The sequence below is a fragment of the Camelus dromedarius genome, chromosome 10 (assembly GCF_036321535.1).
Source record: "Camelus dromedarius isolate mCamDro1 chromosome 10, mCamDro1.pat, whole genome shotgun sequence".
Classification (NCBI taxonomy): Eukaryota; Metazoa; Chordata; class Mammalia; order Artiodactyla; family Camelidae; genus Camelus; species Camelus dromedarius.
Genome location: NC_087445.1, coordinates 41813266 through 41836163, shown reverse-complemented (window position 1 = coordinate 41836163; position 22898 = coordinate 41813266). Strand labels below are relative to the sequence as shown.

The 22898-nt window shown below is 32.7% G+C and overlaps 1 protein-coding gene across 5 annotated transcripts in view; it reads right to left on the bottom strand.

The window, feature by feature from the left end:
* The window catches only part of VPS13A (vacuolar protein sorting 13 homolog A), a 197336-nt gene that overhangs the window by 79311 nt on the left and 95127 nt on the right, over window positions 1-22898 (bottom strand). For all 5 annotated transcript variants that reach the window (XR_010382701.1, XR_010382700.1, XM_010978070.3 and 2 more), the window contains exons 34-39: window positions 16081-16228; window positions 13059-13209; window positions 6126-6253; window positions 5604-5773; window positions 4788-5005; window positions 3867-4099 (exon numbers count right to left, since the gene is read on the bottom strand). Coding sequence is in view for 3 of the 5 variants with exons in the window: in XM_010978070.3 (XP_010976372.1) it covers window positions 3867-4099; window positions 4788-5005; window positions 5604-5773; window positions 6126-6253; window positions 13059-13209; window positions 16081-16228 (1048 nt within the window). In the remaining 2 variants the exon portion in view is untranslated. The remainder of the gene's footprint in view (window positions 1-3866; window positions 4100-4787; window positions 5006-5603; window positions 5774-6125; window positions 6254-13058; window positions 13210-16080; window positions 16229-22898) is intronic.

The window sequence follows — 22898 nt, the reverse complement described above, 5'->3', positions numbered from 1 at the left end:
TGTTGGGAACTTGCACTCTCTGGAACCCAGGTACTCTGCATACAGTATCTCTTAAACCTGAAACACACTCTGGTAACTCCTCTATTCCCGTTTAACTAACTTCATCATCTTTCAGGCATCAGCATAAACGTCTTTTCTACTCAGAAGTCTCCCTTGCCTACTACTTCAGAACAGTTATATATAGTCTTCTATATATAGTTCTAATTAACAAACAGAATACAAGAACAAACTAAAATATCCTCAAATTTAGGATTAACCCATAAATGTAAGGCTGGTATGCCATAGGACAATCAATGTAATTTATCATCATAATAATAAAAACTACTATTGTTTTTTCAACAGACAGCAGTAAGCAATCAAAAAAATTCAACACTTATTCATGATTAAGATTCTCTCAAAATTTCATGTGGAATTTTATCAACATACTAAGGGTCTCATATTTAAATTCAAAAGAAAATATTAAAATTATAGTACTATCACCTCGCTTTTAGCACAGGAATACAATGAGGATGAATCCTTGTGGCCATTGAAGCAATAAACAAGAATGTAGCTTTTGCAGATGATTTTTGGTTAAGTCTAATATTAATAAAAATATTAGTACAAGTAATAAGTTTAGAAAAGTTAGAGAGTAAGATAAATTCATGAAAAAGCTGACAACTATTTACAATAGATATAAAATAAATTATATATCTGGATCATGATTTAGCTTTTAAAAAAGGAAAATTTAAAATACCTAAAGGATTTAAGAATTTTAAAGATTATTATAAAACCTAATTGGTGAAACAGACATAAGTAAATTTATAGTCTATAGGTAGCAAAGATGAGAATATCCTATGTTAATGATTGTGAAAATTTAGGGTCATTTATCCTCTAAAATTAAATTCTAATAGGAAAAAAGTATATATACCACACTCTCCATACGTCTTCTTGAAGTTCATGAATCTTTTTTTTTAAGTTCATGAATCTTTCATAAGCATACATGAAATGAACCCGAGAGACGAATGATGAATTAAGAAACTTTTTTCTAATATAAAATGACTATGATACCAATTAAAGTTCAACAAATTGCAACTTATCAAAATATACATAGCTTCCTAATTTTTTTTTTTTTTTTTGGTAGGGGAAGGTTGTTAGGTTTACTTATTTATTTTTAGAGGAGGTGCTGGGGATTGAACCCAGAACCTCAGGCATGCTAAGCATGCACTATACTGCTTGAGCTACACCCTCCCCCCTAAAATATACGTTGCTAAAACATCTAGTTGACCGTAAATAATCTTTTCAAAGATTCCTATTCAAAATTTCCTATAATCATAGATGTTTCCCTTATATGGATGCCCAGCTAAAGATATCCCTTTTTAGACTTCTGTTTCAAAATCTCCTATAATCATAAATGTTTCCCTTACATGGATGCCCACTTAAAGATATCCCATTTTTAGACTTGTTTCCATCTGTGAAGGAAGAAACTTGTGGGAAAGCAACAATCCACCTACAAGTTGTAAAGTCCTATTTTTAAAAAGTCTGCTTAATGTAGAAGAAGGAAACTGGAACACTCTATCACCATATACAAAAATAAACTCAATATGGATTAAAGACCTAAATGTAAGACCACTACTATAAAACTCTTAGAGGAAGACTTGCAGAACACTTGAACACTATTTGACATAGACTGCAGCATTATTTTTTCGATCCCTTCCACAAAGCAAAGGAAATAAAAGCAAAAATAAACAAATGAGACCTAATATAACTCAAGAGCTTTTGCAGAGCAAAGGAAACCACTAACAAAATGAAAAACAACCTACTGAATGGGAGAATATTTGCAAGTGATATGACCAATAAGGAGTTAAATATCCAATATGTATAAACATCTCACAAAACTCAACGTCAAAAAAAAATTTGATTAAAAAATGAGCAGAAGAACTGAATAGACATTCTTCCAAAGACGAAAGGCAGATGGCCAACAGGCATATGAGAAGATGCTCAGCACTGCTAATCACCAGGGAAATGCAAATCAAAACCACAGTGAGATACCACCTCACACCTGTCAGAATGGCTATCATCAAAAAGAATACGAATAACAAATGTAGGTGAGGATCTGGAGAAAAGGGAACCCTTGTACACTGTTGGTGGAAATGTAAATTTGTGCAGCCACCACCATGGAGAAGAGTGTGCAGATTCCTTAAAAAACTGAAAACAGACTTGCCACATGATCCAGCAATTCCACTCCTGGGCATATATCCGGAGAAAACAAAAACACTAGTTTGAAAAGATACACGCACCTCAATGATCACAGCAACATTGTTTATAACTGCCAAGATACGGAAGCAACCTAAGTGTCCATCAACAGACAAATGGATCAAGAGGATGTGGTATATATACACAATGAAACACTACTTAGCTTAAAAAGAATAAAATTTTGGCATTTGCAGCAACATGGATGGATCTGGAAGTTGTTATGCTAAGTGAAATATGTCAGAGAAAGACAAATACTATATGATATTGCTTGAATGTAGAATCTAAAAAATACAACAAAGTAGTGAATATAACAACAAAAAAAAGCAGACTCACAGAGAGAACAAACTACTGGTTACCAGTGGTGAGGGAGGCAATAGAGAGGTAAAGGATTAATAGGTACAAACTATTAGGTATAAAATAAGCTACAAGGACATATTGTATAGCATGAAGAATATAGCCAATATTTTAAAATAACTATAAATAGAGTATAATCTGTAAAAATTGTGAATCACTATATTGTACACCTATAACATATAATATATGTAACATGTAATTCTTCTCTTGGAAGAAGTGAGTATGTTCTATGGTTGAACAAAGACAAGTATGGATTACTTTTGTGGACAAAGGAAGAAATCTTTGAGTGGACTGTGAGAAGAACCTCTAGATGCCACCTCATACCTGTTCTCTTTTTCTTCTTCAGTAAGAGAAGTTTTAGCTGAGCCTAAGGTAGCTCAAAAAAAAAAAAAAAAAAAAAAAAAGACCACCTTCTCCAAACTTTTGTTGCAGATAAGGGTGGCCGTACAGCTATATTCAAGCCAAAAGGATATGAACAGAAGAAATATATGTTAAATTTCTGAGTCATAACCTAAAAGAGAATCAGTATGCCCTCCATTTTCTATTTCCTCTCTTTGCTTAGGGGTGAGCCATCAGCCTTGAAAACTAGGGAGACAGTCCACCCTATATCCTAACCAATATACACGTATTTACTTATGACAAAATCACATCTTACATTTCTGTTGATAATATTTATACTTCTATTATTCCTGTAGAAACCTAACCATTTTTATTAGTGTTTAGTAAGAGTACTAGAAGTCAGATAGTTAACTTGAAAAGATGTCTTTGAAGAAATTAATTTTAAACAGTTATGAAGAAGAGGAAGTCCAAGAGGTAGTAAAAAATAAAATACAAATGTGAAGTTGTCAAAGCAAATAGCTGATACTTCAAATAAGCCATATGGGAGAAAAGCAAAAACACATCTGAGCAAAAATGTCCAGAGGGGGAAGAAAATTAAAAATAATAAAATCGAAACAACACAACAAAAAATTGGTAGAAAGTCTCAAAGGCTTAAATGCAGTGCAGAATTGATTAGAAACTCAGAATAGAATCTTAATTTAGAAGTGTCAAGAAAAAAGCAACTTCTTAGTGTGATTATTCCTACAAATAGATAAAACAATGAGGAAAACTGGAAAAATGACAAAGTTTCAAAGATGGTGTAATAATAATCTAGGCTCTCCAAGCAGAAAGAAGGTATTTTACAGAGAAAAGTTGTAAAGTATGTAGGCAGTTTCCTAAAGTGGTATACACTATATACAATATAGCTTACAATTAAGTAGATGATTAAATAGTAAACTCACAGTAGTGATTTTTCCTTTTCTCTTGACTGGAAGAAATGGGCATGCTCTGACTTGGAGATCTTTAATGGCAGCAGTCATTGTATTATTTTCAAAGTCACCTTTCCAACAAATTTCACACTGTGTTGTAATGACTAAGGCAGGAGCATCATTTCTTGTCATATCAGCCACAAACACAATTTCAGGATTTTTAATAAGGACATTAATTTCCCACTTCTCTGATTCCTGTATAGGCACTAAAATAGAAATAAAAACGTTTTAAAATAGCTATAAATATTTATTATTTATCAAAAATTATTATTTACAGGAAAACACTAAGCCTAAGTAAAAAGTAAAATGAAAAAATCTTAGGTCCCAAAGAAATTTAGTGCAACTCTTTTGAGTACAAGATTTGAAGAAGCTATAGCCATAGAACATTTTAAAATGTGGGGGAAAAAACTCCACCATTTAATGGAAGACCTGGAAATAAATCTAGTTTCCAATTCTCTGCTTGACAGTTTTCACTATACCACAATGAATGAAATATGTAAAAGATAGTAGAAAACTATAAATATAACAAAAATAAAAGAGGATTTTAAGTTAAAGTACTATCTTTAAGTATGAGAAGTAGTGGCTGATTTGTTATTCCTTCTCCTTGATTACCTCCAACAAATTCTTTCAAAATATTGTCTTCAGAAAAGTACAATTACTTATTTTAATATAGATCTCATAATTTTTAAGCCCAATATATATTTACACCTTGAAAAATATGCAAACTGTATATCCTATCAGAAAATACATTTAAGTTTTCCTCTTAACCTCTGAAAAATAAAGATTTTTAACTTATTAATCCACTTAACTTCATCATCTAGAAGGTTAATCAAGGTAAGAGCTATTACAGCACTTTCATAACACAGATATCAAATATTTCAGCCAATAACTAACCTTCTTCTTTAGCAGGCCATGTTTGAACATTGGTTTCTACAGCAGTGCCTGTGGTGTAGGCCTCAAGAAAGACATTTGCAACGGTCAGGAGAAATTCCACACTTGCACAAATATACATTTCTTGAAGGACTAAATCAGCCACCCATCCGTCTCTGACTTTCCTATACCGTACATCCATCATGTCCTTTTTGTCAAACCCAACTGTCAGTCCTATCATTCTGAAAAAACACCATAATAACAATTCCTATGAGTATATTACAAATAAACCAAACACATCAATAAAATTCAAAGATCTCTTATCCCCTTCATGGACAGCAAACCAACACTCTGAAAGTCATTTCTCCAAGGAAGTTCACAGCGTACTCCAAACCACAGACTTACAGACTTCAAGAGCACAAATGTTTCATAAATTAGGAAGTACATCCTTAAGAAATTATCAGAATTTTCAATCTCAGCATATTTTTTCTTCTCAATTTTTCATGTTTCCCATTACAGTTTGCATGGATTAATAATTTAGATAATACAGATTAACTTAAAAACCAATTTAATTGCATTGATCATTTCTATTTACCCAATCAATCAAACACTCAGTAAGAAAAGCACATAACTGAACCAGGGTATTTTATGAGACTGATGCGCTGCCTGCTGCGCTAAGAGGGCAGATTGAACCAGGGTATTTTAAATGTTGACTTAGAACCACGAACTCAATTGCACTGAATCTCCGAGGACCTTAGGATGTACCCAGAAAATGAACATGCAACTTTGGGAATAAATTCTATCAACCATTTCTCAAGTAAAATCTCAGAACACTATTACCTAGGAGTCGCCTTCTTGACATGAGGCCTTTTGTCATCTAAAATACAGTTCTTTAATGAGAAGGAAGAAAACGTTGAGTCATCTGTATACATTTTTAAAGTACTTATAATATTCTCCAACTTAAATTCAGCAAGATTCAGAGAAGGATCACGAATATCTGTGAAGGAAGTCTGTGGAAGAGGAAATCAATCAAAATTTGACACAAAAACAAATGTAAAACACGTTTTAAGATATAAACTACTACATTCTCTATCTCCAAAGTGCTCATAATGAAAGGCAAAAGAATATTAACTTTAATTAAAAAATTTATTCTTCATATCACTGGCTATAGGAAAGATAATTCATTTTAAAAGGGAAATGGCTAAATTATTTTATTATTAAAGCAAAAAGATCAATAACTTTTCTGAGGAACAGATATACGCCAAAATATACATGAAATACTCACAAATGCTATTTTAATAGACATTTGCCTATATAATTTTCACCAAGTGAAAATATATTTTCTTTTCTTCTTCAACTTACCTGTTTAGGACCCGGACTATACAGTGCCATGGTAAGATAATCAGTTTTGAAACTCATATTTAGTGTTGTCTTAATTTGAGAAGGACGTGAATGTACTTCCACCACAGCAGCTGTCACTACAGTTGTTCCTTGGAAAAATTAAAGTTATTGGATAAAAGAAAAAAGTCAGATAGTGGAACTCACTAAAATAGCGTTGAAATAGATTTAAGTGAATTATTAAATAAATGGGTATAATATAATGTTTTTCAAAAAACTTTTAAGATTTAACAATTTAGATGTTGAACTCACTAACTCCTGGCTTAGCATTCATTACATAAAAACATGGGAGTATTAATTAAGCTCTTGGTTTATTTTTAAAAAGCTCTTGGTTTAATTTTTGTAAAATGGGAATAAGAGAAGTAACCACTGAGTTTGTTTTGCAAATTAAGCAAAATAGCATGTATAAATCGTGTACTAGAGTATGTGGTATATTAGTTTGGAATTTAAATTTTATTTCAAAAAATAAAACCAAACAAGATAAATTAGATGACATTTAGAAAAATCATTCCACTAAGCAAAAGGATCCAAAATTTAATTTTCTCTAAATTTTATATAAACAACATATTATATACACATGGTATGTATTAAATGGACATATAATAAAAACACAGCAATTCCTAATTCTTGTTTTACCTGACTCCAGAAACAAGTACCACCATGCCAGGTAGCTTATTTTTTTACTTTAGGCAAAATTTGTATCACTGAAATACACAGATCTTATCTGAAAAATTCAATGAGATCTGATGAATGTATACGTTCATGTCATTAACACTCCAATAAAGATACTGAACATTCGTATCACTCCAGAAAGTTCCCTTTTTCCTACCATTCTAATTTCAATCACCTTAGATGAGTTTTGTTTGTTCTTAAATTCTGTATAAATGAAGTAATATATCATACTCTTTCATGTTTAGTTTCTTTCAACTGACATGTTATTTTGTTTCAGTAGCTCATTCTTTCTGATGCACTCTGAAAATGCATTCTATGAAAATACACAGTATGAAAAATAAACAATTCATCCATTCTAGTATCAAAAAACATATGGGTTATTTCCAGATTTGAACTATTATGGATAAATCTGCATATATTACAAGGTAAGTAATTTTGTGTACATATGCACTTATTTTGGAGTGGGGTGTGGGTAAAAACTTGGGCCTGTAATTGCTTGTTATAGAGTAGGTGTATATTAATTGCCAAACTCTCAAAAATAGTTAATATTATTTCACATTTCTGACAGCAATATTTGAGAGTTTCAGCTGTTTCACATTCTCATCAACATTTGGTGGTGTCAGCCTTTTAAACTTTAGTTTGGTAAACTGAAGTTTTCCTGAAAAATAACTGTATTAGCACCTTTTCATGTGCTTACTGTCCATTTAACATATCTTTTCCCAAGTAGCCAAATCTTCTGGTCATTATTTCATTTTTTAAAAAGTTCCTAATTTCAAGGAGTTCTCATGTATTCTAGATAAAAGGATAAGGTCAGATACATGTATCATGAATGTGTCTCCTAGTCTGAAGCTTAACTTTTCACAATCTTAATACTATCTTCTGATGAGCAGAAGTTTAACATTTTGAAGTCTACTTTATAAAGTTTTCCTTTCATGATTAGAGCTTTTGTACCTACCCAAGAAATCTTTGGCTATCCTATGAAGATATTCTTTCATGCTTTCTTCCAGAAGTTTAAAAGTTTTTGCTTTCAAATATATGCCTTTTATCCATCTCAAATTAATTTCTGTGTATGATGTGAAGGGACAAGGTTCAATTTTTCCTACATTTACCTAGTTGCCAACAGCCCCATTTGTTAAAAAGTTCATCCTTTCCCTATTGTCTAGTCCTTGTTGAAAGTAAGTTTACTTGTATATCTTCTGGACTTTCTATTCTGTTTCATAAATCTATTTTTCTATGCTATGCTATATCCATACCGACTTAATTATTGAAGATTTACTATAAATTGTGAAATTCGACAGTGTATGTCTTTGTTCTTCTTTCTCTGTATATATAGTGTATACACAGATATATATACATACATACATACATATATATAAATGGCTCCATCCTTAGCATTTCTATATAATTTTTTAAGTAATTTTTTGATTTCTGTTAAAGTTTGATTGGGATTATGTTGAATCTATGAATCAACATGGTGAGAAGTGACATTTAAACAATACTGAGATTTTAACAATGAGATTTTTCAATGCACAAACATGGCATATCTCTTCATATATTTAAGTCACTTAGTTCTTCTCATCAGTATTTGGTATTTTTCAGTGTAACAGTCTCATATAATTTCGTTAAACTTCTTCCTAAGTATATTATTTTTTGACATTATTGAAAATAGTTTTAATTTTATTTCTTAATTGTCACTGATACAACTGATATTTACATATTAACATAGTATCTTGTTAAAAATGCTAAATTGATTTCTTAATTCTAGGAATTTGTTGAAGACTTCTTAGGGTTTTCTATGTAGTCAATATCACACTTAGAAAAAGTAACACTTCCTAATGCATTTTAGAAAGCAAGCATTACCCTGGTACCAAAAACCAAAACAGAAAAAGCCACTTAAAGAAAAGAGTATCACACACGAATATCCCTCATGACACAGCTATACAAATTCTTAACAACATAATTAGCATGCTGTGTTAGCGTAATTAGCTTTTTTGGGGGAGATTCCAACTTTTTAATTTTCCCTATACACAAAACAAAGTAAAAGAGATAATACAGGATTAAACTACAAAAGCATTTAACCGGTAAAACACACATACACAAAAAAAATCTGGATAGGAAGAAAAGCTTATTTACAATGAGGAAACATGTAAATTAAGGTAGTTTGTAGTTTTCACATGAAACATTAAAGAAGAAAAGTCAAACATATGCTACATGGGTGTCACTGTTTACAGTAACACTGAAGAAGAGAAAACAACACTTATTTAGGGACAGATTACCACGAAGTCCAGATTTTATAGCATCAGTGCAATAAATTCATAAAACTATATTACAGCCAGTTAATCTATTTAATTCTGATATTTATCATTCATTTTCTCTCACCAGTCTTGCTAAGAATTTATCAATTTTTATTAGTCTTTCCAATGAAAATGATTTTTCACTGTTATTTTTTTCTACTGTTTGTTTCTTTTTCATTGATTTTTACTGTTTTCTGTATCACTGCCTTTATTTTTAGTTTGATTTGCTCTTCTTCTTCTAGTTTTCTGAAGTGAAAGATTTGATCTTTGATTTTTAACTCTTATTCTTTCCCAGTACAATCCTTTATGGCACCAAATTTCTTTCGGCACTGCTTTAGTTGCATTCCACAACTTTTGACATGTTTTATGTTCATTATCTTCCAGTTTAAATAATTCTCTGATTTTCCGTCTCCTTTCTTTATGGAACCATCTGTTATTTCAAAATTATTTAATGTCCAAATATTTCAAGCTTTTTAGACATCCCATTGCTACTGATTTCTAACTTAATTCCATTTGGTCAGAAAACCTTATGGCCCCCCCAAATGGTTTATTTTTGTGAATATTCCAGGAGATCTTAAAAAAAAGTGTATTCTGCAATTGTTGAGTGAAGTATATTAATGTTAACTAGGTCAAGCTTGTTAACAGTATTCAAATGTTCTATATTTTGATTTCTTTTGTCTATAGTCTATCAATTAACTAAGAGTGATGTGCTAAGTAATCTACTACGATTTTGTATATGTGTATTTATTTCCTCCTCTAGCTGTCAATTTTTGCTGAATATATTCTGAAGCTGTTATTAGTAACACACATCTAAATTTATTTCATTTTATTTGTGCATTAATTCGTTCAAACTTATTTAGAAAAACTTGTAAAGAGAAATTTATGAGACAATCAGGAAAAAATATGAAGTTAACTAGATTTTTTGAAGTTAACTAGATATTTACATGTTTTAAAGGGAGTATTGCAAATGTTTTAGGGGTGATGATGTTACTATGACTATATTCAAAAAGTAAAGTTCACACTGCTTATAGATGAATAGTAATTAAAGGTGTAACATCTGAGATTTGCTTTAAAATTATCTAGTGGGCTGGGAGTTGGGGGAAGAAAAAGAGGAGAATTTTGGCAGTAATAAAAGCAGCCACATGATACTAAGTGTTGAAATTGGGTAATGGATACCTGTAGGCTCATTACCTTATTCCTTCTACTTTGATGTACGTGTAAACATTTCCAGAAGAAAAGGATTAAAACAGTAATATATTTAAATGTTTATTTTTTCCATCCATTTTAGACATTGGCTTTATACTCCTCTCTACTTAAGTCCTTATCATTTCCTCTACCTGTCCCATCTTCCTCTTTCCAACTTTGGTCATATATGTCATTATTTCTACCTTAACAGTTAACAACACTTACATACTTATTTACATAGTAAGTCTTCCATGTGTTGTTTAACTATGGCTATGTAATAATTTTAAATTAAGAGACTAATAGCTTATTATATTTCTTCTGCTGCTACAACATCACAACTTGTGTATCTCTCAAAACAGCAGAGAGAATCTCTTCACACATTCTAAAGATGGCTCAAAATCATGCAAAATTTAGTCCACTTCACTTCTGTACCAGAATATATAGTACATATTTCTCCCTTCTTAGGAACAGAATACATGTCTTCCTCATCCATATAATATAGCTAATTAATTCCTCATTCTCCCATTTCCTTACGTAGTATAATTAACTCATTCTACATATTACATAGAATTTATATATTTTTCTTCTTTAAGACATTCTTCCCTTTTTTTCTTAAAGCATTCTGAAACTCCTCTTTCCCAAGTCCTTCTAGCCCAGTAACACAGATAATTTTGGGATTCCTTTTTAATGCCCTCCTGGGTAAGTCTATTGTTTTTGGATCCTATGTTTTCCTATTTCCCAGATTCCTTGTTTGCTTTGCTAGAATATATTTTCAAACTACCAGCATACATGAAAGATACTGCAGGTTCAGTTCCAGACCAATGCAATAAAATCAGTATCACATCAAAGCGAGTCACACAAATTTTTGATTTCCCAGTACATATAAAAACAATGTTTACTCTATACTGTAGTCTATTAAGAGTACAGCAGCATTAAGTTTTAAAAAATGTACATGTATTAAAAATAATTTTATTGGAAAAATGGCACTCAGACTTGCTCAAGTCACAACTGCCATAAACCTTCAATCAGTTAAAAAACGCAGTATCTGAGAAGCACAATAAAATGAGGTATACCTGTAATTTCTTTAGGAATGGGTAAAAGAAAGCAAACTTTGAGTCACTGGAAATCTGAATATTCTTTTCCCATTTGGATGTTGGTTTTGCCATATATATACCCTTAACTTCAAAACCATCTTCCTTAGAAATTTGGCTATATTACTCCATTGTCTTTTATCCTCCATCCATCCCAACCCATCCCACCAAGTTTCACTAATGATAAGTCTGATTCCAGTCCCCTTTCCCCCAAGCCTCTAATAGGCATCCTGGTTTTTTCCTAAACTAAAAATTTTACCTTTGTTGTTATGACATTTCATAAAAATGTGTTTGCATAAGGAGTCTTTGATTGGCTTGAAACTTGGTAGATTATTTATATCCAAGAATTTGTTTCAGTATTTACTTAGCCCTGGAGGGTTTTCTTCTATTACTTCTTTGAAAGATTCTTCTCTTCCATTTTCTCAGTCTTTCTCCTAAAATATTTATTATTCTGGAATTGGACTTTTTGAACTAAAGCTCCATCACTCTAAATCATTCTCCATTTCTGTCTTTATTTTTCCTCGATGTTACAGGAGATTGATATATTCAGTAATATATATATTACAACTCAGTACTCACATTCTAACCCCATGCTTAGTGCAACTGTTTTGTTTTAAAGTTTCAGCAATCATAATTTTAGTTTCCAGTAACTCTTATGTTGGGAAGGCAAAAGGTAGTGATGGTAGGATTCATTTTATATTCTCAAAATCCTCTGATTATGAGAGTTTGTTTTCTGTTTGTTCACATTCTCTCTTGTTCCCTCAATTATTTCTGATTCATTCAGGAAACACTATTCTGTTTATCTTGGTTGCTTTCACACTTAGGTTCTTGTGATTTTCTTCATGTCTGATCATTAATATTTAACAACAGAGGACTGGGTTGGTTATTCTAGCTAGTAAGAATGGAATTTCCTATAATGTAATTAATGTAAGGTTGTTTCTGGGCTAGGATTCTGACTGAAAAAACTATGTAATATTTCAGGGCTTTACACATGAGTCTTGTGAACTAATAAGTTTAAGTTCGAGGTAGGCAGGTTTGGGGTTCCCCCAAAATGCCAGAATGAGGAGAATTTTATTCTTACAAAACAAAATCATCCCAGAAGTTCTAATTAACCCAATTTGCTGTATGTGCTGGTGCTCAACTTAGAACCTAGTCAGGGTTCCACATAGCAAATTAAATCCAACATTGGATGCAGTCTCCTTCTGAGTTACAGTTTCCTCTGTTCTATTCCATCCATCCATCTTTCAAATATTTGTTGAAATCCATCATTTACTAATAATCATTCTCTCTTAACAACTCTAATATTCTGATACTCCTAATATCAATATAAAATACTCCATCTGGAATATATGCTGCACTAGGAATAAGGGAGAAGATGGGGGAAGAGGAGAAAAATTGAAAATAAGGAATTATAGGAAAGTTGAGATAAGAATAAACATATACTAAGGAATTTTGTTACAAGACTAGGAATTTTGAATTAAGAAAAAAGTCAACAGAATGAATAAACAAATTAGAAATACCTGAACGGAATTAGCTAAATAGAAAAGATATATAAATCTTAGTTTACCCAAAACTAGAACTAGGGGGAATGGAAAGAAGGCTGGAAGGAAAGAAGAAACTAGGGGGTGGGGACTAATTTAAGGTTAAGAACATACCTCCTGTACGGTGTGAAGCATGAGTAATTCCACTAGTAACACTAGACTGATCTTTTATTCCTGCATTTGAGGCACTACCACCATCTTCATACCATATATTGCCATATAATGTTTTAAAAATAATTGTTATATCTTCTTGACTAAGAATGAACTGTTAAAAAAATAAGATTTACCCATTTTAACATAACTATTTCACGTAGTTAAAAATTCTCATACCAAAAAAATGACTTTCATGTCAAACCTTTACAAAACCAAACTTTAACATATCAGACAATTCTACTAAATGAACATTGCATTTTCTAAATGATCATGTGTATTTAGTAGCTTTTAAAATACAGAACTAAATTAAATACCAATACCAATGAAGCTATGAATGAACTTTTTTTGTCATGAATGTAGCAATTAACTTACTAATTTTAACCTTTAAAATGAACTTCTATCTTTTAATTATTATTGTAGCTGTTTTGTACTTTTTGGTTAGTAAGTACCTCGATTTACAAATATAGAATAATCAAAAAAAATAAACTTATATAGTGGAAAATATTTTACAATATGTTTTACATGAATTATTTTAGCTGAACCTCATAAAAGTCCTAGGTGTAAAGAATATAACCCTGATTTTATAAGCTGAGGCTTAAATGATGACGTATCATGCTTAAGTCCACTTAAAGAACTCAACACATTAACTCAAAACTCTGTGAGTTGCAAATTTAGACTAAAATCTTTAGACCAGCATAAGACTCATCTTAAAAACTATGATTAATTTTATAGCAACCTGACTGGGTCGCAGTATGTAGATATTTGGTCAAATATTATTCTAGATGTTATACAAATGATACGTATTTTTGATCATATATATAGCTTCAGAACATCTACAAATGCCCAGCTGCCTTCTGGGACAGACCCTCTAGAATGAAATTGAGTCTTTCCCTATCAACAAGATTCACCTGAGTATTAAGTAGCTGTTGCAGCCCACCTTAGGGGACCACAAGTTTGACCCCTACTGGACCTCAACTTCAGGGTCAAGGAGAGGTTAAAATCCAGTCTTCAATAAGTCAGTCTAATGCATCTACATCAAGTATTTACACACTCAAACACCGTACTGGTTCTATTTCTCTGGAGAACTCTAATAAAACAGCAATTAGGTAAAAAAACAAAAACAAAAACCTACAGTTTTAAATTGATATGTTTACTGAACTCAAGGGGATAACTTTAATTCCACAAAATTTACCAGTTTTATTTGCATCAGGCTTCCTTTGATTGCATTCTGAAGGTGATAAACTAATCTAGTGTTTTAAGATTAACTCCTTATTCATGCTACTTATGTTTTTTGTTTTTTAAATTTTCATTTATTCATGATACTTATTTTGTGATTATTACGTAGCAAGTATTTCAAAAACAGTATATTCACATAAATTAGGATGAAATTAAATATTACAACTTCTAAACTATGTCTTTCAATTAGTACATGTATACTGAATACCCCCCAAATACTGACGTTAATCATCACTCTTCACCCTTGCCAACAGCTCAGCGTAGGAAGCTGGACCAAAGGAATGCTGGTCTGTGGCTTCTGTGTGTCAGAAAAGACTGTGTGTGCTATCCCCAAATTTCTGACAAATCAGAAATCACAAACTGCAGCACTTAGGCTAGATGCATCAGAGTAACTGATTCCAACCTCTCTCTGATACAGAGGATGATGTCTAAGAGGGTTCGTATATGTGAAGCTGGGGATGGGCTACAACAGCTGCTAACTACTGAGGTGGATCGGTGTAGGGAAGACCCTATTTGATCTGCCCTGGAAGGCAGCTGGACATTTGAAGATGGTCTGCATCATCATCTGAACATTCTGCATGGATTCTCCCTGGAGAAGAGTGAAAGAAAATGGTGTCCCAGCTGTGCCACACAATTCTGCCTAATGACTGGGCCCAATGGGGAGAGGATTTGCTCAGTATGCTGTGTGGAACATGCTACTTATGTTTTGTAATTTTCTATCTGCCGTCTTACCAATATAAAGAGACATCAATTATTTAAGAAGGTATTCTCCATTTTTAAGTTAAGGAGTCCATATGATCTTATACACTAGAGTTTAAAGATTTTCAGTTGAGATCATCAGGTTTTATGTTCTAAATACATTTTTGAGCTAAAAATATGAAATCTTTAAAATGACAGCTTTCTCTTTTTGAATACAATTTTTATAGAGAGAAACAGAAAGGGAAACTGAGGAGCAGAGCGAGGAAGAGAATTTGTTAAGTAGATTTCTTAAAGAAATCTTCCAGAAATAATACAAATAGCTACCACTTCAGCAAAGCATATGATACAGTTTTGACTTCCATCCAGTCAAGAGGGAAAAATATGAACCTGTGGACAGTTAAATTAGAGATCCGTGAAGCAAAATCAACCAGTAGGGAGGTAAAGTTAATGCCTCTGTTACTGACTCATCAGCCATTTTCATCTTCAACCTCTATTCTTCCAGGACCTTTCCTAAGTTATTTAATATACTCCCACAGCTTTAAATACCATCTGTAATATGATGACTTCCAAATTATTACTTCCAGCCTAGACCTCTCCACTAAGATCTATATTAATATATCTAACTACTGTAGCACCATGTCTAACATTTGGTTCCTTCATGGGATTTACCACAATTTATAACTATTTTAATTATGTACATGTGTACTTTTTTTTTTTTTTTTTTTTTTTTTTTTTACTGTCTGTCACACCTTTGGACCACCACCATCACCACCAACCCCTGCATTACACTGTTAAGTTCCATGAAGTCAGAGACAATGTCACAACTTCTTTGCCACAGTTCTCCAATATCTAGTACAGGGTCTAATACACAGTTGGCACTCAAATATTTGTTGACCGAATGAAGAACACTCAATGAATTCTAGGTTTTGTACCTACTATTTCATTTCTGACCAAGGTAATGTATAACCAAGACATGCAAAATGTCTTATGCCCTCAAGCAATATTTCTTAATCAACAAAACAGAAATCAATAAGCATCCAAAAGTTACCTCCATGGGCTTTAGATGAGCATTTACATTAAAACAAGGAACTTCTTGATACCACTCCCAGGATAAATTTCGCTCAACAATCACCTCAAGATTTAATGGCAGTAGAAGATCCAGTACATCCTGGTATGCATCATTAATAAATTGAGTCCTATAAGTAGAAATAAAATTGTTCTGAATAGTTTCATACATAATCAGATAGTAAAACATTAATCATTTCATATACAAATAGTAGAAGTCAATAACTGGTGTGTGAAGAGAAAAATAAAATTGAATAAATTTTCCATGTCAAAACGAGATGTTCCATCCCACTAGAAACCTCAGTAATTTTCTGAGCTGAAGTGCTCCATATTGAAGAAAAATGAATTTTTAAAATAGGACTTTGCAATATGTTAAAAAGTGCCAAAATATACCAGTCGGACAACTAACTCTTAAAATAAGATTTCTCTCTATATAATCTATAAACATACATTATATAAGACTTCATTATAAAAACATTTAAATTCACTGATTTACATATATAGCAGATTACCACACATCCCCTTAATTTATGAGAAATATACACGATGGAATACTACTTAGCCATAAAAAAGAATAAAATGCAAATTGCAGCAACATGGACAGATCTAGAGGTTTTCATATTAAGTGAAGTAAATCAGAGAAAGACAAATATATGATGTCACTTATATGTGGAATATAAAAAATTAAAGAGAGAGAGGGGGGAAAGATACATATTTTCTTTATAAACCAGAAATATACTCACGGACACAGAAAACATACTGTGGTTACTGGGGGGGAATGGGAAATAGGGATAGATGAAGAGTTTGGGATTAACAGATATACATTACTATATACAAAATAGATAAAGAACAAGGACCTACTATATAGCACAGGGAACTATATTCAATTTCTTGTAATGAGTTGTAATGGAAAAGAATCTAAAACTATGTATATATGTATATGTATAACTGAATCACTTTGTTGTACACCTGAAACTAACATTGCAAACTGACTACATCTCAATAATAAGAATTTTTAAAAATCACAAAATTAAAAATAAAAAGGGTATCACAAAAAAACAAATGAGTTACAAGGATAGATTATACAACCCAGGAAATATAGCCAATATTTTATAGTAACTATAAATGGAGTATAATCTTTAAAAATTGTCAATGATTATACTGTACATCTATGTCTTATACAATATTGTATGTCAACTGTACATCAATAAAAATTCAAGTCCGCATATAAAACAAACACAAGAGGTTTTTAAAAATGTACAATATAATTCATACTTTACTTAACTTAAACATATGTGCAGATATAATGAAGTAGAAAAACATACCAAATTATTAATAGTAGTTATCTCTGGGTGGTCATATTGTCAGCAATCTTTTATGTTCATCCCTAATACCATTTTATGTATTTCTTCAATTAAAAATTAATTCTTTTTTGGACATAAAAATAATACATATTACTATTTAGTGCTCTATAAAAATTTAGTGAACTCTTTTAAAAATAATCTATTTGTAATACAGACTCACATCTAATTCATATCTACATCATTTCTTAAAGTCAAACAAGATGTAATTAAATATAGATGTATAAATATTCTATTGTTAGTAAATTCAAAATTTTATATAGTATAAACTCCAAGTCAATGAGCCATCTAAAGCTTAACATTATTACTATGTACCTACAGCCTATTATTAAAATAGAAGTCTCACCTCAGTATTTCCCTGTAATTTCTGAAATCTCTAGATTTGACTGAACAAATCATTCTATACTTTCCAATGTCTTCACTAAATTTATTATTCATTTCTTATCTTAACTGAAACCTAGCTTTCCATGAAGCTCTATTAAAGTCTGATTTCTCTCCAACACCTTACCTACCTCAGAGTTCAGAGACAGAAACCATTTTTCTTAATTTGAAATGATGCTCCTCCACTCTCACGTCTATTCCTTTAAGAGTAATACCATCCATGTTAACCACCTTCTATTTTTGCTATAATTTATCAATGACGAGTCAGTGCTCATTTCTGAAGACTCTGAGACTACTGAATCTCCAGTCTATAAATCACTCTCTACATTCGTTTACTCTATCAGTATCCTCTTATCTTCAACTTCTGTCCTCTCCATTATCCATCAACATGACTTACAATATTTAAAATCCTGTCCCACTATCTTCAGTCATACCACTTGTTAAAAATTGTCTTTCCTGAATCCAACTGGCTGTTGGATTTCAATACCGAATATCAAGTACTGCATGAAAAAAAAATCATACACTGTTAATTCATGGTTTACAACATCAACATGACCTTCAGTGCTGCCTCAACACATTCTCCTGGTTTCCTTCCTATCTTTCTGCTTGCTCCAACTTAACCTCTTTTGAGGATTTCTTTTCTGCCAGTTCCTTAAATGTTGACATTCCTCAGCACTCTGTTTCACCATGTCCCACTCTACAAATTCTCTGTGTGATCTTACTCACTTTGATGGCTCCTGTAACTAGCTAAATACTATTAAGGATGCCTAGATCTAGAAATCTGAATACTCTCCTAATATCCAGACACGTATGTTCAGATGTGTTCCAAATCTGGTTCTATATAACTTCATGTATAAGTCGTGTAATTATTTTCAAGTTACTTTGCCCACTGGAGAACTTGTTAGTATCACCACTCTACTATTTTTTTTTTTGCATTACTCTGTCATAGTTCACTGAACTGTATTATTACCAAATACTGAGGGTTTTTTTTTTAATACAAACCTGCAACCTGGAGTCAATTTTAACTACTCTCTTTTAACCATGACACACATTTAATAATGCTACCTTTAACTCCACTTTTCAAATTTCTCATAGCTGCTTAGTTCTCTATCTCACTTCCTTATCCTACACTGAGTCACATGTAATTCTTATGTGAATAAACCATTCTTCCAATTTCCAACTTTGTCTCCTTTTGACCTACTTTCTACAACCTTCCCAAATCTAAATGTGACCCTGTTTTTATGCATCAGCTCATTAAATTCATTAAATAGTACCTACCTCAACAATCCAATGAGGTAGGTACTATTTATTCATCCCTTGTAAAGACTGCTTACTATTGTACTACATATTCCTAACACTACACCTGGGGTATATTACATGCTAATAAATACTCAAATATTCAATGAAAATTTTCCCTTCCATCTAAGATGAAATAGTATGAATCAGATTTACCCTCCTACCTGAAACAACTGCTCCCTACCCTCCAAACACACATATGCAAAATATATAAAAAAAAGTTTTCAAGACACAGGACATCAGGAAATAACCAGTGATTACTGAGACACATGAAAAAAACAAGATGAGCCCTTTGATTGCCCCAACTTCAACAGGTCATGGAAAAGAGGGATGGGGGAGGATAAGCCAAGAAATAACCAGTAAAGTCCATGAGTTGAGAAGACAGAGCTGAGAGTCCAGGGAAACTAAGGCAGGTAGAGTTCACATGATCAAGTGCCAGAGAGAAGAGAGCTACAAAGAACACCAAAATGTTAGCACTAAATATCTATATTAGAAATGTTCAAATCAATAATCTGATCCACCACCTAAAGAAACTTAGCAAAATTAAACCCAAAGTAAGCAGAAGGAATGATATCACAGCAGAAATCAGTGAAAGAGAAAACAAGAGGAAAAAACCAAAAGCTGATTCTTAAACACATTAAATAAATAAATAAGCTGGTTGTTTAGTAAATAATAAAACTGGACTATCAAGGATGAATACCAGGGAATGGCAAGATAGAGGAGAGGGAAGACTCCAAGATCACCTTCTCCCAAGGACACGCCAACATTACAAATATTTACAGAACAACTACCGATGAGAATGACCTTAAGACTAGTAGAAAGCTCTTCTGCAACTAAAGATATAAAGAAAGAAGCACAAGAACACAGGAGGGAGGAGTGCAGACATGGTATAGTACAGAACCACACTCCCAGGTAGGCCACAAATGAAAGGCTAACTACAACTGCAGAGGTTCTTCCCAAGGAGTGAGGGATCCAACCTCTAACATTGGGCTGCCCAGACTAGAGTTCCCAGAACAGCTTTGAGGGTCAGTGGAGCATATTTTTGGGAGAGTCAGAGGGCTGTAGGAAACAGAATTCATTCTTAAAGGGTGCACACAAAATCTCTCATGCTCTGAGACCAAGGGAAAAAAGTAGTAATTTTAAAGGAACCTGGGTCAGACCCACCTGCTAATATTAGAGGGCCTCCCAAAGAAGAAGGAGGCTACTGGGACTCACCCTGGGGACAAAGACCCTGGCAGCAGCCACTTTTGGGTGCTCATTCAACCACAAGGACAATGCTGCAGGCAAGTACATTCTGGAATCCTCCCTCTAGCTCATTAACACTGGGACCCTGCCCAGCCCACCAGCCAGTAGGCACCAGTCCTGGAACATCCCATACCAAGCAGCTAGCCAAGTGTTGACACAACCCTACCCACCAGCAGGCCAACTCCCTTATGATCCAGCCCTGCCCACCTGTGTGCTGACATCAGCTCCAGAACCACAAGGCTCCTCAACAAAAGATCACAAGACCCAGCTCTGACCACCAGGAGGCTGGCACCTGCTCAAGGACATGACCTCACCCACCAGTGGGTGGGCACCAGCCATGGGACTGGTAGGCCCTGACCCTGCCCACCAGTGGCCCAACACCAGCTATGGGACACACTGAACAACGCAGCCAGCTTTGTCTGGTACTGGCGCCACCCAGCAATTCCACTCCTGAATATTTATCCAAACAAAATGAAAACACTAATTTGAAAAGATATATGCACCCCTAAGTTCATTGCAGCATTATTTATAATTGCCAAGATACAGAAACAATCTAAGTTTTCATCAACAGATGAATGGATAAAGAAGATGGAATACACACACACACAATGGAATATCACACAGCCTTAAAAAATAATTAAATCTTGCCATTTCTGACAACGTGGATGGACCTAGAGGGTATTATGTAAAGCGAAGTAAGTCAGACAAACAGATAGAAAGAAAACTACTATATGATCTCACTTGTATATTGAATTTAAAAACCAAAACAAAGGAATAAACATAACAAAAAATAAGAGAGATACAGAGAACAAACAGGTGCTTGCCAGAAGGGAGAGGGGTGGGGAGAAGAGAAAAATAAATGAGGGAGATTAAGAGATACAAACTTTCAGTGTCAAATGAGTCATGGGTATGAATGTACAGTGTGGGGAATATGGTCAATAACTATCTAATATGGTTGTATGGTGACGATGGGACTAGATCTATCACAGTGATCATTTTGAAATGTATAAAAATACTGAATCACTACACTGTGTGACAAAAACTAGCATAGTTCTGTAAGTCAATTACACTTCAAAACAAATCAACAAACAGAGAAAGAAGTAAGATTTGTAGTTACAAGAGGGTAGGAGGCAGGAAGTAGGAGGGAGTCAAAAGGTACAAACTATCAGTTATAAGATACGTAAGTACTAAGGATAAAATATACAACAAGATAAATATAATTAACAATAGAAATTGTTATCAGTAAATCCTGAGTTCTCATCACAAGAAAAAATAGCTATTCTATTCTTTTAATTTTGTACACATATGAGATGATGGATGTTTAATGAACTTATATGGTAATCATTTCATTATGTATGTAAGATGTAAGTCAAATCATTATGCTGTACACGTAGTGCTATTATGTCAATTATATCTCAGTAAAACCAGAAGGAAATAAAAGAATGGATATCCAGGTGTACCATAGGGAAAAAAAAGATCGATGAAACTGACAAACCTCTAGCCAGACTGATTAGCAAAAAGGTATAAATTATAAATATCAAGAATGAGGGAGGTAACATCAATACAGATATTAACGAGGAAGAAGGGAATATTATGAACTTTATGTCATAAAACTCTACAACTTAGGTGAAATAGGCATTTCTTGAAAAAATTAACAATGATCACTCAAAAAATAAATAATTTGAATAACCTTAAGTTTATTAAAGAAATGGAAATTGAAGTTAAAAACCTCCTACAAGGAAATACTAGCCCCAGATGGCCTCACTGGTCAATTCTACCAAATATTTAAGGAAGAATTAACACAACTGTACTCTTACTATCACAAATGTATGCATGTTAAATTTATCAAACTACATACTTTAAAATTATACAATTTATCACATGCCAATTATATCTCATAAAGCTGCTTTAAAAATATTCAACTGATGGAAAGAACAATGGGAGGGAGACAGACCTGCCAGAGGCCAAAGAAAAGCAACAAAAATAAAAGGGAAAAAAAAACCCAACACAATGAGATCAAAGAAAAATTACAGGAGGAAAGAAAAGAGCAAGTGAGAGGTTTAGAGATGAATCCAAGTTAAAAAAGGAATAAGGCATTTAAATATAGAATAGATGATTAAAAATAACATAATAAAAGTTCTGGAACTATCTAGATATTCACTTATGTCTAGTGAATATATAAGATTAGACACTACTATGTGTGTGTTTAATTAGTATGTCATATCCACAGCACAAAACTGATAGAATACTTCAGGTAATACTGTATTCACAGAGCAAATAAATATATTAGAAAATCTTGCATTTCTTCCATAACCTTATAATTTATAAAGAACTACAAATAAATACAAATATACTGCCTCAGGTAATAAATTTTAGTGTTCCTAATTACCTAATGACTAATTTTCCAAAACTTTCTAGGTTTTTAAAAACTAGAAGCCTATAATTAATCTTGCCAACAAATACTTGGGAAAGAGAATCACAAAATTAAGCACAGTTATAATAAAATTCCACTTTAAAC